This window comes from Manacus vitellinus, unplaced genomic scaffold (genome assembly GCF_001715985.3).
Source record: "Manacus vitellinus isolate BGI_N305 unplaced genomic scaffold, ASM171598v3 scaffold_36_pilon, whole genome shotgun sequence".
NCBI lineage: Eukaryota > Metazoa > Chordata > Aves > Passeriformes > Pipridae > Manacus > Manacus vitellinus.
In genome coordinates this window covers 3604300-3621008 of record NW_021940508.1, presented here as the reverse complement: position 1 = coordinate 3621008, position 16709 = coordinate 3604300, and the positions used below count along the sequence as shown (strand labels likewise).

At 42.2% G+C, this 16709-nt stretch overlaps 1 protein-coding gene across 1 annotated transcript; it reads right to left on the bottom strand.

Annotated features, from left to right (window-relative positions):
- Positions 1-3803: 3803 nt before the first annotated feature.
- Positions 3804-16119, bottom strand: CCL28 (C-C motif chemokine ligand 28). Its single transcript, XM_018088279.2, has 3 exons — positions 15997-16119; positions 5072-5198; positions 3804-4355 (listed from the first exon to the last, which is right to left on the bottom strand). The coding sequence occupies exons 1-3, from the start codon at positions 16058-16060 to the stop codon at positions 4199-4201; spliced, it is 348 nt and encodes a 115-aa protein (XP_017943768.1). The 5' UTR covers positions 16061-16119; the 3' UTR covers positions 3804-4198.
- Positions 16120-16709: the final 590 nt, after the last annotated feature.

Below are 16709 nucleotides of genomic sequence, written 5' to 3'. Positions count from 1 at the left end.
AGATGCTAATTTAAATTTATATCTAATCCAGACGTCCCCCTCTTGCAGACTAGTTGGATGACTAATTCTTTATAACCTAAGAACTAAAAACTACTCTTTCTTATTAATCAGTACACTTTATGTTATAATTGTTGTCAATAGCATTATTCTTTTTATTCAGCTTTATGAGACTATTGCTTTTCCTGCCACTGAGTGTATTACAAGGGAATACTTACAAAAAGAATTACAAATGTTTCTTCACAAGAAAGGATAGGCCAATACTCCTGTTGCAATAGACTACAATTGTTTTGTATTCATTTCTCATAAAGATTGCATTAATATCATTAAAGTTGCTGGTGAATCTTGTTCCAAACCTCTTAGGTAATTAATTATAGTCCTCTAAGCAAATTGTGCTCCAGATATGTGATGGTACTATTTGCAGCCCAGCTAGTGAGAATGCAGGTCATTTCCCTTTCATGGCTCTAGAGCTCAACCAGTCTGCCCAGGGAGATTTTTAATCAAGGCTGAATTTGTTAATTTGTACTAATGCACCAAAATGAATGCCGCACTTCAGTAACCTTAGAGCACGAAACCTAAGAAAAGACCGGTCCATTTAATAAAGATGGTATTACCAGAGAAACTCAGCATGACTTGGAATAACCTTGGAGCAGAAACATGCTCAGATGGTGCTAGTGAGAGCACACATTCTCTTCCTCCGTTAAAATTCAGGCTGTTTTGATAAAAGAGGAGTTTGAATTTGAGTTTTTCTCAACGTTCTTCAGCTATGTAAAAGTGGGTGGGAACTCCTAACCTGATACTGTTTTGAAAGAAAAGTGTTTGCAGTCTGATGATTCACCTTCTAGTTTTAAGCCGGAGTATCAAATTCGAGGTGCTGGTTTTGTCTCAATAGATCCAACAGTTTCTTTGCTTCTGCTTAGTAGTTCTTAAGCAATGCTATCTGTAACATTGTTTTAAAGCCTCCTAGAGAGATAGAGACTGTCACATTAGGTTAATAACTCTTAAAATAAGCAAAAAAAAATCCAGATGATAATCTGTTAAGCTCTTTCTTAAAACCCTTTAGGAGTGCATTTGTTGGAATTTTCAAGAATATTTATTACAGGCCTAAGTCAGACTTAATTCAATGGAAGTTACACTTCTAAGCCACTAAAATACTCACTGGGGTTTTTAGATGCAGCCAACTACATCTTTAGGCACCTAAACCCATTGGAAAGAGAGTTTTATCCAGGATTTTCAGGGAAAACAAAGTCATGTGCCCTTATAATCTCTTCTACAAAACAAGATGTTGAGATGACTTTACTGAAAAAGGCATTGATTTTATTTTTTGCCAAGTACAAAATAGCAAAGGTCAAAAATAATGCTCAGGGACAGAGAATGTGAGATCACACAAATGAAAGTTTGGAAACGGGAAGGTTTTTCCTCTATATATGTGTGTTAGGGTTCAGGGATAAGTGAAACTGTACAAGACCGTGGATCTCTCAAGTGCTGTTTTGATATTTCATATACCAGTATCAGGGAAGAAAGTTTTTTTAGATTGAATGACTAGTAAAAGTTATTTCTAATTCAATTCCCAAAAGAATGCACAGGAACTCAGATTTGAAACACAGTTGGTAGTGGAGAGTGGCCTTCTATCATCTCGTAATCATCTCAGTTTGGTCTGCTGATTCCAGGATAACATGATAGAAGACAACACCCAATCTGAAGAACTGGGAAATTTAAACAAAAATATCAAAACCTGTATTTTAAAGTAGGTCCAGTAAATGCAAATATTTCAATAACATTTGAGTTACGGTTCTGGCTGAGTCTTAAAATATTTGTGACGTTGTATCAATTACAGGTTTTAAAAGTTACAAAAATGCATTTAAATCATACTTGGCTGGTTTTTTATGATATGTGTAAGAGGAGAAACCACAGTAGTGTTATAATTTCAAATACAAATTGGGAATTGCTGAACAGATAAGAATCAAAGATTTGGGGGCCAGGAAAGCTGGCAGTGCAAAGGTAAGTCATCGCCTAGTATCTGTACTGCTTTTGAAACCAGAGAGACAACTGCAGCTGTGCTGTGTTCTTACAATTGGCAGAGGATAGGTCTGTAAGCCAGGACTGCATGGAGCTTCCCAGCAGCCTGTGCCTAAACCAATGCAGACCCCTCCCCTCCCTTCCCTTCTCCTCTCCTCCCCTACCCCATGCTGTCTCCCATAGGACAGGCATGGAAATGAGGGTACACTCCATGCATTAGTCAGTATGTTGAGTACAGTTTGTACACTCGAAAGGCTGCTGTTTGGGTTCATGGAATAGCTGTTAGGAGCTGAGATGCCATCATAAACCTACCTAGGAATCTGTGACTCAAGAGGGAAGCATGATGGTAAAATCTGGAACCCAGAGCAGAACATGAGGAAGAAAATAGAATTGCCAGAAACAGTAAGATACTGATGCCATATTATAAAATGTTTCAGCAATTTAGCATTCCTGGTGCTCTGCTGACTGTGGCCCAAGGAGATTGGATTCTGTCTAAATTCCATTCTTCAAGTATCTGTGTGGTGTCCAGGCAGCACAACATCAGAATGCAAATGGAATGGTGGAAAGCATTTGCCATTTCAGCTTCATCCTCCAGGGTCACCTCCTCTGCTTCAGCAGCTGAGCACAGCCATCAGAGGAAGAGCCTCTGTGCAGGTTCAGTCAGAGAGCAATCCCAGATCCTGCTCCGGATTCAATCCAGGCTTCCTGCTGGCAGGCAGAGGATGGAGCTATGTTATCTGGGGTACACAATATGCCCTAGAATTTGGAATAAGAGTTAGATGAGTTACCTCATCCCTGTTGGGAGGCTGTTGGCTCGTAAGGAAAGATAATTGGTTTATCTGTTTTGGAAGGAGTCAAGTTTCTTTCGCCAGATTTGCATTTGTTGGAGTGTTCTACTTATCTCTAGTGACCTTGCTACAGATGTTCCATTTGTTTTTTATTTAGGGAATGTACCAGCAGCTGTTTCTGTCCCCTGTCATTGGCCGTGCCGTCTCCCGTACTTTGCAGTATGTAGTTAGACATAACGATTACAAAACAAACACAGGAGCTAATTTAGGTCTAATGCAGTGAATGAAAAAAACTGATTATTAGGGGAAGAGGAGGAACAGAATTATGCTGCTATATTATGTAATTTTTGGCTCCCTCAGTGTGTGCATTCTATGGCACTTACTCTTTTTAAGACCTTTCTTAACCCTCATTTGCTGCTGTCTGTGTATGTGTCGCTGAGGAGAAGTGCTTTTGACTGAGCTGGCTCTGTGGAAATTCTAAATTAGTTTGAAGTTTCCATGGAAGAAGGGAGGGAACCAGAGATTGTGACAGGAGACAGGCAGTGCCATGCAGTGGGAGAGAGGCTATGGAGGTGGGTAGTCAGGTTGTCATCATTGCTAGTCTTCAAAGAAAGACCTTGGTGGACATGTGTAATCCTCAATACAAATTATGAGAAATACGGCAAAGAGGGTAGGAAGGACCCAGCTGAAGGATCTGAATAGGGAATTGAATGAACAAAAGCAATAGAGACGATCTTTATTGCATAGCTTTGCATGCCACACTTTGAGTCCTATGAACAGGCTCAGATATTATCACTGCAATGATATTTCATGATAGTAACAGCTGGGAGCAGATAATAGGTAAAAGACACATGGTTTTACCTATTCCTGTTTGGAATAGGTAAAAGACATATTGTTTTGGCAAACTTAAACTGAAAGTATCTGAAAAGGTATCTGCAAAACTATGTAAAATGAAGAAAGAAATAAGATTAATGTCTGGAAGAATAGAAACAAGACAGGTAACAGCACAAAGATGACAGGGAAGAATAACTATTTTTGGGATAGGACTGGAAAAAATGGAGGAATAAGAAGGAACAGCATACTACCATGTTAAAATAGAAATCATAGGGGAGGTTTCCATGAAAGCAGAGTGAGAGAGAGGAGAATTTAAATCTGCCAATAGATCTAGGAGGTGCAGAGACTTGCTACAAGACATTGCCTTTGTCATTTGTCTGGTAATCTGATCAGCATTGTTCTGAGTACAAGTGATGTTTTCTGCCTCTGCTTTCTCTAGCACATAGACATTTAGAAAGTCATTTTAATGCTACAATCATCCATCGTTGATGAAATCTGGTATCTCTGTTCACAGTGCCGTATGCCACAGGTATCTTCATCACGGGGCTTGCTTCATCATGCTACTGTTTCTGTCCTTTCTTTTTAGTAATCCTCGTTCTTCTCTGCTTTCTAACATGAAGTTTTCTTCTGTGAATCTTGTGCTTCATCTTCTTCATCCATTTTTTAACTTTTTTAATCCGTGGACTCACACAGAACTTTTTGCCTTCTATATAGAGGCTGACAGAGAAAAAACTGGTTGTCAGTTTCAAAGAAAATTATCATACTTAGCACTCACCTATTAAGTTAGACTTGATTAATTGTAAATTATATTTTATACTGTGCTTATTAACTTTTTTTTTTTTAGTTTCAAATAAGTCAAAGTCAGGATCTAAGTTTTACATGATTAAACTTGTCTTCCAAAATCTGAAGAAAGCTTTACTACTTCAATGCAAAAAGAACCACAGTGCAAAGCAGTACATTTCTATTGAAAATAAATAAGTAGACCTCTCTATAATTATTATTATTGTCATTACTACCATACAAAAGTCTAGCAAATGTACCAATTTAACCCAAACAGTGTGATATTGTACCAGAAATAAAATTAGAAATAGCTTATGTACAAAAGTAAAGCTTATTTAATGAGTTTAGGTAAGGTTTTTTAGGGGATTAATAATTGGAAAAACCAGAGAAGTCTTAAGGTGCATGAGTAATTTTTCAGTTCTGAAAATAAAGCGAGAGTCTACGTGCAGGCTGAATAATGATCAATATTGTACTGAAAAGGAAATTCAATTTTACCAAAAAAATTTAAATAGCACAAGGAAAGACAGTTCTTAAATCACAAACAATGGTGTTTTCATTGAATTTGTATTAGTTTTCCAAGATTATACTTATTTCAATGATGCCTAATAGGTTTTAACTCCCTTTCCCAATAAAGGACTCAAAATATTCCTTACATAACAGCTTCTAGGTGACACAGGCCATCAGCTGTCTGGATTTCAAACCTCTCCACTCTTCGGAGAATTCCTTTGGGAATTTCTTCTGTAATCTTTGTGCAACAGTTAAAGGCCCCAGGAAACAAAGCTAAAAAGTGTAGTAACAATGTTAGAACAGAGATATGAAGGGGACAAGGCACAGTTTGACTGCACAGAATCACATAGGAGCTGAGACCAGAAGGGACCTCTGCAAGTCATTGGGTCCAGCCCCCTGCTCAAGCAGGGCCACCTGGTCCCTGGGTCCTGCTTAAGCTCTGCCCCTGATAACGTGGTTGGCATAACTACCACCACTGTATGAGGTAAGCAGCCATTCTGTGACCAAGCAAGTCATGTGTTCATGCCCCTTCCCTCATTGTCAGACTCCAAAGATCCTATGAACCAAGCAGACGAACCAAGCAGATTTCCACTTCCCTTCCCTACTGCCCCCCAGCATGTACTGCTGTCTGCCATCATTCCTCTCCAGATGCAGGACTTTGCGTTTCCCCTTGTTAACGACATGAGATTCCTCTCTGCCCATTTCAATGTCAGTAAAACCATATAGTGCATCAGCTACTGCTCCCAGTATTTTATCTTGTGCAAAACATGCCACAGGCACATTCTCTTCCATCATTCAGGTCATTAATTAAGATGTTGAACAGTATTGGTCCCTGGGGTTTGTGCCACTGATCACAACCCTCTGGACCTGGTCCTTCCTCCAGTTTTCAGTCTGCCTCACTATTCAGTCATCTGTCCTATACTTTGTCATCTTGTCTATGATGATATTACAGGAGACAGCATCAAAGCCTTTACTGAAGTCAAGGTACAGTCAGCCTTATCCATGTAATTTGTCACCAGTTGCTCTGTCCTGTTTAGCAGTGGGTTCACATATTTGCTCCTCTTTCTTTTGCTATTTATCTACTTGTGGAATACTTTATTACACATCACATCCCTTGACAGATTCAGCTCCAGGTCAGTCTTGTCTTTGTCTTTCATAACCCCATTCCTGCATATTAGATAACAACTATATGACTCCACCTGGGTCACCTGCCCCTGCCTCCACCCCTTTGTTCCTTACTTTGTTTTTATGTTCAGGTTTAGTTAGAAGCTCTGAGCACATCCATGCGGGCCTCTTGACACACTGCTTAGTTTTTTGTTTGTCAGGACAGATCTTTCTAGAGCTTGGAAGCGGTGGCCTTTGAACATCCACCTGCTCTGCTCAACTCTCTCCTATCTAGGACCATATTGCATGGAATTCTTCCAAACAGGTCTCTGAAGAGACTGTAAATCTGCTCTCATTAAATCCAGGGCTGTGATCTTGCTTTTTTGCCCTGCTCCCTTCTCCTAGGGTCCCAAACTCCACCATCTTATGGATTCTGTAGCCAACGCTGCCTCTGATTTCATGTGCCTGACCAGGTTTGCCTTGTTTGTAAGTATCTGGTCCGGCTGAGTGATTTTCCTTGCTAGTTCCTTGATTACTTGTGGTGGAAGATGTCATCAATGCACTTGAAAAAGCTTGTGGATTGCCTGAGCAGTTGCTTTAGCTGTATTGCTCTTCCAGCAGATATCAGGGTGGTTAAAGTGCTCCATGAAGATGAGGGCCTGTGAATCTGAAGATTTTTCCACCTGTTTGAGGAAGGCCTCAGCTACATCTTCCTGGTGAGGCGATCTATAGCAGGCACCTGCTACCACGTCACCCATGTTGGTCTCGTCACTAATCCTGACCTGTGACCTCTCTGTTGGTCATCATCCATTCCCAGGCAGAGCTCCATGCACTCCTGCTGCTCTCTTGCATAAAGGCCAGCTTCCTCTCCTTGCCTTCCAGCCCGCTCTTCCTGAAAGCCCATATTCCTCAGCTGCAGCACAGCAGTCATGTGAGTCACCCCACCATTCACCCAGTGAGCCACCAGCCCTGTACTGCAGACAGACTTCAGACTTCTGTTTGCTCCCCATGCTGTTAGTTGAAGGGCATTTCAAAGTGGTGTCAAAGGTTAATTATCTTTACAGCTTATGAGATACTATCCTCTCAGCTTCTCCCACAAGAGAGATTGATGTTTTTGTTGTTTCAAGAACAATTTATTTTACCTCTCCTTGTGCACACATATGTAAAGGCTTGTTACAGTAAAATAAAAATAATTTTAAAATATTTAGAATCATAGAATCAGCCTGGTTGGAAAAGACCTCCGAGATCATCAAATCCAACACCACCACAGTTACTAGACCATGGCACTAAGTGCCACATCCAGTCTCATCTTAAAAACCTCCAGGGGTGGTGAATCCACCACCTCCCTGGGCAGCCCATTCCAATGCCTGATTACTCTCTCTGTAAAAAATTTCTTCCTAATATCCAACCTAAACTTCCCCTGGCAGAGCTTAAGACCGTGCCCTCTTGTCCTACTGCTGATGGCCTGCAAGAAGAGACCAATCCCCACCTGACTACAGCTTCCTTTCAGGGAGTTGTAGAGAGTGATGAGGTCTCCCCTGAGCCTCCTCTTCTCCAGGCTGAACAGCCCCAGCTCCCACAGCCTCTCCTCACAGGACTTGTGCTTAAGTCTCTTCACCAGCCTTGTTGCTCTTCTCTGGACCTGCTCCAGCACCTCAATGTCCTTCCTGAACTGAGGGGTCCAGAACTGGACACAGCACTCCAGGTGTGGCCTCACCAGCGCTGAGTACAGGGGAAGAATCACTTCCCTGGTCCTGCTGGCCACACTGTTCCTGATCCAGGCCAGGATGCCATTGGCCTTCTTGGCCACCTGGGCACACTGCTGGCTCATGTTCAGCTTCCTGTCAAAATTATTTTAATTTTTTTGAAGAAGATCACCAACATTAATGACAGAGAAAGTGTCAGGAGTATAATTTAAAAGATCTGCCTTGTGGGGTAGAATCAGGGCCATTATCTTGTTATCTTTTCGAAATTATTAATGCTGTTGCTGGGATTTGTGTTTTCTTTTGCCTCAAGGACTCCCATGCCTGAATGTGTCTCCTCTAGGGAATAATCTGCTGAATTTTTTCCTGGTTGCTAATACCATCTTGAAAATAAAAAGTCACTGAACTTTAAGAAGTAGATTGTAATTCAAGGTAGTTTGTGGGGGGTTTTGTGTTTTTTTAAAGACAAATACTAACATCTTGGTATTTGATTTTCTCTGTGCTGGCATAGAAAGGTATTTCCTCCATCAGCTCAAGGACAAACAAAGCTATATTGCTTAGAGATCTACCCACGATGAAGGTCTCAAGATTAAATCTGTGCTTCAAAGTGAGCACAGCAAGGACTCCTGTGTCCCAGACCATGAACTAATCTGGGAGAAGTGGGGAGAGTGTTCTTCCTATTTGTTTGAATTTTTTTCGTAGCCATGCTGTCGCCTAAGTAATCATTTAGCTTTGAGCACAAGACTCACAGCAATAGAAAAAAAGACAGAGAATGAATTTCAGTTCCTGTAAGCAGGAGATAAGAAGTCTGTTCAAAAATTTTCCTGTATGCAAGAAGACTGTGTTCTCTGGTCTTGACAAGAGTTCTTGCTGAGTGCTGGAATAACAGATGCTAGCACAGCTGTAGAAGTGAGTTTGAGCAGCAGGCAGGGGAGCAGGAGTTGCTGGAGAGCAGTCACACTGTCCACTGCAGCTTGCAGGGGGGCTTTTGTACCTGCGGGGCTGATGACAGACTCCTGGGATTTCACAGTCAGAAGGGAGGGTGAAAGATAGCAACTGACCTAGCATTTGTCTCCTCAACAACCCAGAGAAAAGGACTATAAGTAATCACGTGGTCCAGAAGGACTAATTAAGTGTTGAGCATTACCTGTGTAATTTCCCTGTTGTCCTTTGCTTTTCTCTCTTCAACACCATACTTCTTGTGAAGCCAATTAATTGATGTTCACAAATGGAAATTCAGCTCATTGAACATCACTAAGTGTAAGTTTTTTTCTGAGGCCTCAAGGCAGCATCTTGCCCCTACCCTACTTTATGTTTAAAAACATCGCTTGTTTTGATCTGATTACTCAGATCTAAACCATCAGTATTGCACTTTACAGTGCAACCTTTGAACCGGAGCATTAAAGCCACTGACACCCGATTCATGCAGTTGTACAAAAGCTATGCCTTGTGACGTGAACACGGGTAGCAGACTGCATGTGAAATAGTCAGTACACGAAGAGAAAGCAGACTGAAATTCTGTGTATCATGTAAGCAAGGTGGTGCTTATGTTCTTGCTAAAGAGACAGAAGTGTTTCTTATGGAGATTGAGAGGCTGCTAGTAACTTTTTATTGGAGATGTGTGCCTGGGGAGGCTTCTTTCTTTCATTGGTATCTATTCCTCAAGGAATTCTGATCTGCACTAGTTTTTTTAATGAAAAAGAAGCTGTCTCTTTTTTTTTTTTGGTTTTGTTCTGTGCATGAAAGTGCAGCTACAATATGGAAAATAGAAATTAATCTTTGAATCGCAGATGAATGCATGGCACTGGGGACTTCCTGTCAGGGAACATGACAGTGTCATCAGCAACCTTCTGCTGACAGTGGCATTTGTGATAACTGGTACCTTTTTACATGGGAGCCAGTTTTAAAAGTGATTTTTTTTTTCCTGGGTGTGAAGAATGATTATAGCAGTGAGCCAAGGAATTCCTGTATTTCCCCAGAGCCTAGGAGAGCTGATGTTACTCTCCTGGAGCACTGAGCCATCCTGCAGCTCCATTATTACTCTAACTTCACTCTAATCCTGCAAGTGCAAACAAAGCAGGAGGTAATAAGCAAAGCTAATGATATCTGCCCAACCCAATATCATAATTTTTTGTGGTTTCAGCATTTAAGTCAAGGATATTAGTAACGGTAGTTACTAGGTAGTTAAAAGGAAAGAACTGTGGTTTTCCACATGGGTGGCCTTTCATGTGCCATTTATCAGTCAATGAGATTTTTTCAGTGCTGTCCATTTCATTTGTCTCTGTGGCTCAGTGGCACAATCAGAAATACACAGCAGCTTACCGAAAATTATTTAGACCTGTTGTCTGACACTGAGCCTCTTTAACCAGCTGCTGAGGAAAGGACCAACAAGCTTAGTGATAGATCTGAGACAGGTCCCCTCAGGGATTGCTCTGTTGTTATTTTAGCAGGTGGTATTATCTGTTTTGGTATTTTTTTCCCTGGGAACTCTTGACAGGGAAAGACCTATTGGTTTTTAAGTTATTTAGCACATTTGAAAAAAAACCCAAACCCACTTAATTTGTTTCTCAACAAAAAAAATTCCTAAAATTTTTAATTATTTTTAAACAGCACTTGTTGTTCAAGGAATGTAGCACGTGAACTTAATTTAAACTTCCCATGGTGGCTTGTTTCCTTGGAAGTCTGTCAAATCTTTGTGTCACTTTCTTAAGGCTGAAAGAATCCAAAGCGGTTGGCATTTAGAGATTAGTGTTTTCATCTTCATTCAGCTAGAACTGTTAAAAGCTGTTGTTATAGATTAGGAAATCAGGGAATTTTCCTTCCCCCTGCTCCACTCTAAGGGAGAAGAAACGGAGTGAGTGGGGGGAGGGAAGTTATTAGCATTACCAAAGATGTAGCCGGGCTGGGGCTAACGACTCATTTGGAGAAAGAAAAGGAAGAGGCGGAGCAGGGGGGAGACTCTGGCTGGGAGGGGAGAGGCAGGGGGTGTGTGTGGCTGGCTCTCTGGGGGCAGACAGGCAGTTTCGTTGGGGAGGGGGACCGGAGGTCTAGCTTGGTTTTGGCTGCTAATCCTGGGGAGCTCGCCCTCCCATCCTGCTGGCTTCAACCTGCCTGACTGTCCCGCCCGCCGGAGCTGCTGTGTTTCATCGGAGAGTTTTTGCTTGCCCGCGGGAGAGGAGGAGGAGTTTTTGGAGACACTATCACCTGAGACTGCGGTGAGTCCTCGCCACTCGAGACAGCGGTGAGTTCCCGTGGGAGTGTGCTGCCTGCTTTCCTTGTCGCCCCCACGGAGGCGAGGACCCCCCTCATCTCCTTCTCGGTTTTCCCCTCGTGGTCCGGGACCGCTCTCTCCGGTCCCCTCTTCCCGCGGGTGACTGACGGAGCCCACAGCGCCCCCTGCCGACCGTGACCGGGTACTGCAGGTCCTACAGCTCCATCAGTCCTACAGCGCCCCCTGCCGACCGTGACCAGGTACTGCAGGTCCTACAGCTCCAGCGGCCCAACAGCGCCCCCTGCCGACCGTGACCAGGTACTGCAGGTCCTACAGCTCCAGCGGCCCAACAGCGCCCCCTGCCGACCGTGACCAGTACTGCAGGTCCTACAGCTCCAGCGGCCCAACAGCGCCCCCTGCAGACCGTAATTGGGACTGTGCTAAAGGACAGAGGAGTATTCTTTTAGACTTGTTGTTGTAGTTGTTGTTGCTGGTGTTGTTTTGTTTGGTGTTACTGTTTTTTTCTTCTTTTTTTTTTTTTTACCAACATTCATATATTTCTTAATAAAGGGTTGTTATTTCTTCTGTTTTTTCCACATTTTCCTCGAGTAAAGCCCCTTAATTTGACATTACAATTGCAGAGAGAGAGGAGTTTGGTCTACCTCACAACTCACCCTCTTTAGCAAACAGTCTAGTCTCTCTAGACTTAGACAGCTGTTCTATTAAAATGTTGCTCCTAAATGTAGAAGAGTGTGAGTCAGTGAGTTTGAACTGATGTGATGGGGCTCTGGGGCCTTCAGGACATGGACCTGCTGCACCGAGTCCAGAGGAGGCCACGAAGATGATCAAAGGGCTGGAGCACTTCTCCTATAAGGAAAGGCTGAAAGAGTTGGGGTTGTTCAGCCTGGAGAAGAGAATGCTCCAGGGACACCTAATTGCAGTCTTCCAGTACCTAAGGCAGAATGGTGGGTTTACATTAGATGTTAGGAATTAGATGTTGGGAATTAGATGTTAGGAAGAAATTCTTTACTGTGAGGGTGGTGAGACAATGGCACAAGTTGCCCAGAGAAGTTGTGGATGTCCCATCTCTGGAAGTGTTCAGGGCCAGGCTGTATGGGGCCCTGGGCAACCTGGTCAGTGGAAGGTGTCCCTGCCCAGGGCAGCAGGGATCTAGATGATTTTTAAGGTCCCTTCCAACCCAAACCATTCTATGATGGAAGTGGAGTACTTCGGAATGAAGCACAGTGAAAACAAAGCATCTGATGGTACGAGACCTCTGTCAGTACTATTCATATATAATGTGTCTTTACACTTGAGTTGATCAATATCAAGTCTCTTTGACTGCCTGAAGTTTCTTTTTCCATTTCCTATTTGCTACCTGGCCAAACTTAGTCCACAGAAACTTTTCTCATCCCTCTGCTTCACTTTTTTCGTTGTCATTCTCAAACTTGAGAGCCACATGTTAATCAGCTGAGGAAGGCTGCATCATGTAGGGTTCAGGCAAGAAATATTAAAAGCAATTATTGCTGCTTTAGGCAGGACTTGTACAGTTCTTTTCTTCACAAGTTTCACTCTAGCAGTTAGTGTTTTGACCAGGCCTTTGGTGTTCCCTCCTGAATTCTGCCGGCAGCACAGAGGAGACTGTCAGTACTGCTGGCAGAGCTCCTCATTAACCTTTTTGCACTGGTTGTGACCCACGGACTGCTGAGTGAAAGGCCATGCTGTAGTTTTTCTTTTATGTGACCAAAAACCGAGAATAATAGTTCTGGAACTTACACAAACTAAGGGAGCCCAGCAAATATACATAATGTTACTGAGCAGGACGGGTTCCCCCAAAGCATAAATCTGAGGCATTTGCTGTTTCTATGCTGAAATGTGAGACCTGCCACTAATGTACCTCAAGTTCACGCTGAACTGATGCAGCTCTGCACCCATTGCACAACTTTGGCACACCTGTGCTATTAGCTGCAAGCATTAGTGTTTCCCAATGGAATTCTTTTGTGATTACAAAGTAGGCTTTGTACATCTGGAAGAACAAAGCAAAACAAAACAATTTGCATTGATTAATTTGATTAATATCTTGTTTAGCCAGAACATGGAAAGTGTTGATATGCTCCAGTATCAATATAGCCACAGACAAGTTGCAGCCCTAAATCCCATGTTGTTGGCTTATGAACATAGAATTCAGGCTCTGCCCTTGGAGGGAAATCTACTATCACATCACGTACACTTTAAATTACTGTAAGGCAGCTCATTTAGTACTCATTTGTTCATGAAGCTGCCAGAAAATGTTCCTTTCATTTGAAACAAACTTGAGGCTATTTTAAGAGTCCAGCACCTCAAGGTAGGTCTTTTCAGCTTAACCTAATGCAAGCCAGTAACTATTTCATTGTGCAGAAGGCTCTGATCCTGGTTGACAGGTGAACAAAGTGGGATGCTAGAATCCTTGACAAATGTAGCATAGCTGTAGTCTGTTAAAACAAGGAGGTTGCTTAATAGCTGGACTTGAGAGGGGAACTCAAATGCTGAAAAATGCGCTAGTGCATCCTACTGCTTTGACTGCATGGTGATACACACAGTTAAAGCACAATTCTGAGAGATGAAAAAGGATAGAACAGTTTCTAACCTATAACTCTAAATCAAATATAATTAATAATGTATAAATCTATAAATCATACTATATAATTCTGTGGCAAAGAATAAATACAAATGAAGTTATGCAGTGATGCTTTTTGCTATGAGGACTGCTGTTAATAGGGACATTTTCAAGGCTGGAAGAATGACTGGAGATAGACAGATGAGTATTTCATACACATCAGGATTGTCAGATTGGTCTTTGTCCATCAAATAATGATCAGCTTCCAAGCTCTCTGTCCCTATACAGCATCCTTGATGGTTATATTACAAAGCACCAAGGAAATGCAGGCTGTAAATTGGCAAAACAGAGTGTAATATTGATGTGGTCAAACAAACAGTAATATCTAGTGCCTCGCCTAGCAAAACCAAACCTCATAATGCCTTGCACTTAAGTGCAAAAAGAAGCTGTCATGTGAATATAGATCTGTTTTTATCTATAAAGCAACACATTTTGATAACAGAGAACCCATATCCAACACTGCACAGATCACCCTAGGTCTCACCGGACGAGCATTATTAGAATAACTTGAGTTGGATAACTGCAGATAATTCTTCTGGAAAGTCTCAGTCAGTCTTATTTAATTGTTATTCCTATGCATCCAACACTTGATTTAGATGCTATTACTGTGTAAGGATTACCAAATTTCTCTCTTCATGTCTTCAAGATGAAGTACATGTAGGAGCTTCTGAAAGAGAATTTCTGTCTTCTCAAATTGAAATTCCCGAACCAACCATCTTTAAAATAAGTTCTCTTGTCCAACCTGCTGATAGTCTGTCATGCAGTGCTGCTCCCCTCACTGCAGGTATGGCACTCTGTAAATCCCTGGCACTAAGATGTGATTATAGAAGGCTATCAGGATTTTTTAAAGTAAAATTGCAAAAACTTCTGTCGAATGGGGAGTGGGGGTGGAGGAGTGGAGGTTGTGGCAGGGGAAATCCCCATCACAGTCTTCAAAATAATCTTGATCTCATTTTCTGGCATTGCCTGGCCAGGCCACATTCTTTCCTGTGACCAGGTATGGTTTTGGCCAACATATGGCTTTCCTGGCCTCTGTCAACAGCTACCAATTCACATCCACAAGCAAAGTAAACTTTTGCAAGTTTACATGTACCAGCCCAAATCTCACTTGTATATCTGTACTGTCACCCTGAAATAAATGGATGCATAATGGAGAGCCTAGGAAGCCTAAGGCTACACTGGGTTAAAGCCAAATCTAGTTCAGCTCATGGTAGGCTGTGCCTGTACCCTGACAGCCAGTTCTATCATTTGAGTATCATTGCCAAGTATGGAGTGTGTTTGGGTGAGGAAAGTTAGGTGGTAAAGGCATTTCCCCTGTGCTAGGTGATTCAGTATAAAAGAATGTTCTAAGAGAACCTTTACTTTGACCTCTGCATGTACGTGCCAGTCCTATTGTGCAAGACCTTGCTGACTGGCTAGATCATAAATCTAGTACAAAAGCTTTCCCATGCCAGCAGGTGCAGTTGCCATTTTAACAGGATAAAGTTTTAAGGCAGATTTTGTCCGTGTGTTGTGTAAATTTTTAAGGAAATCCATTATTCCTACTCCTACTGAAGCCAGTGGAGCTTGAGAAAGGTTCACACCAAAGGATGAAGTGCTCCAGAATCTGAGTTATCTTCTCTGTGAACACAGTTTTTTTAACAATAAAAATTACATTGAAAAATGAAGAATTCAAGCACAGCACTGGCCAATCTTGTTTGAATTTTTTAAAATTTTTATGGAAGTGTTATTAGATCTCCTGAATCCTCAAGACATGCTTTACTGAATGCAGAGCAAAGCTGCATGCAAAACTGCTTTTCTGGTGAGAGAAATCAGTTACTTGAAGTTTGTCATAAAAAGGTTTTTGAAACCTTTGCCACCCAGGGCAATTTCACTTTAAAGAAAAAAGATTAAGTGGTTCTCTAAACATATTCTCTCTGAGAAGCTTGGAAAGGAGGCATTCACACCTGAACCAGAGAGATCCTTTTGAAAAAATACTGAAATTTTACTAGGTGCTCCCTCAGGAGATCACTGCTTCTCCTTCAGCAGCTAAAATCTTTCAGCTATCTTCTTGATAATGTCTCCTACGACAAATAATTCACTTGGCTTTTTTCTTGCTTAAGCCACTTCACAGAATGATAAAGTGCCCACATCTGTTGTGGAAACACCGAGTTTGCTGAGGAAATGCTCAGGTGACTCCACTGAAAATGCCAATTGCTCTGTGGAGTTAAGACAGCCAGGTTTCACTTTTTGAATCTTCCCATGCTACAGCAGAGACCTCTAAGCTATCCACTCTGGTCCTGTACAGAGCTGCAAAGGCTTAAGCAAACACAATTCCAGGTAGACACACTTGGGGTCTTTTTTTTTTTTCTTTAAGAGAATAAAGTATAGAAATAGATAAAATACAATTTTACTTACTCTCAGACGTCTGACTGACCGTGACTGCTAGAACAACCAAAACAGCGACTAAGTTCATATCCATTCCTCCCAGGAGCTGTGGGAGCACAGCCACAGAGCAGGCAGCGAGCTGAGCTGCAGGACTAACACCTGACCCTACCTCCCGGCTGCTGGGGATGAACGTGGCTTAAAGCCCCACCCTGAGCAGCCGCTTGACGTTGGCTGCGTCCTGTGTGGCACTATGGACTTCAGCAGGATTCCTCTTCCCACCTGTAGACATATGGTTAAGTGTTTTACCAGATGGGAAAATCGGCTGTATTCCACATAGGGCCCCAAGATGGTACTGCCTTACAGCCAGATCCTCACAGCCCCCATTGATGAGGCTCTTCAAGAATAGAAATGCCAAGAGTAGAAATAATTCAGAAACAAGTCCTTGTGGGATTAAGGCAAAAGGAGAAAAATCCTTTGTTATTACGTATCATCTCCATGAAGCTAAACAAGCATTGTTGTTGGCCAAACCTGCTGTGTTATAAACAGGTACAACCTCAAGGAGACCCGTGCTGTAAGGTCTGTAAGGACCCTGAGCAAGGGCCATATTATTCCTGCCACACTTGGCATTCAGCACTGGTTCAAACCTTAAAAAACCAAAGAAAGACTAGCGTGCAATCTCAGTCTGAATGGAACACTGTGGCTGTATGAGTAGCAAGCAGTTGCTGTATTCCAGCAGGCTGTCT

Coding starts and splice junctions, on each gene's coding strand:
- CCL28 (XM_018088279.2), bottom strand. CDS start 16,060: ATGGATATGAACTTAGTCGCTGTTTTGGTTGTTCTAGCAGTCACGGTC. Junction 5,199..15,996: donor GGTCAGTCAGACGTCTGAGA/GTAAGTAAAATT, acceptor TACACTTTTTAG/CTTTGTTTCCTGGGGCCTTT. Junction 4,356..5,071: donor TGTCACCTAGAAGCTGTTAT/GTAAGGAATATT, acceptor TTTCTCTGTCAG/CCTCTATATAGAAGGCAAAA.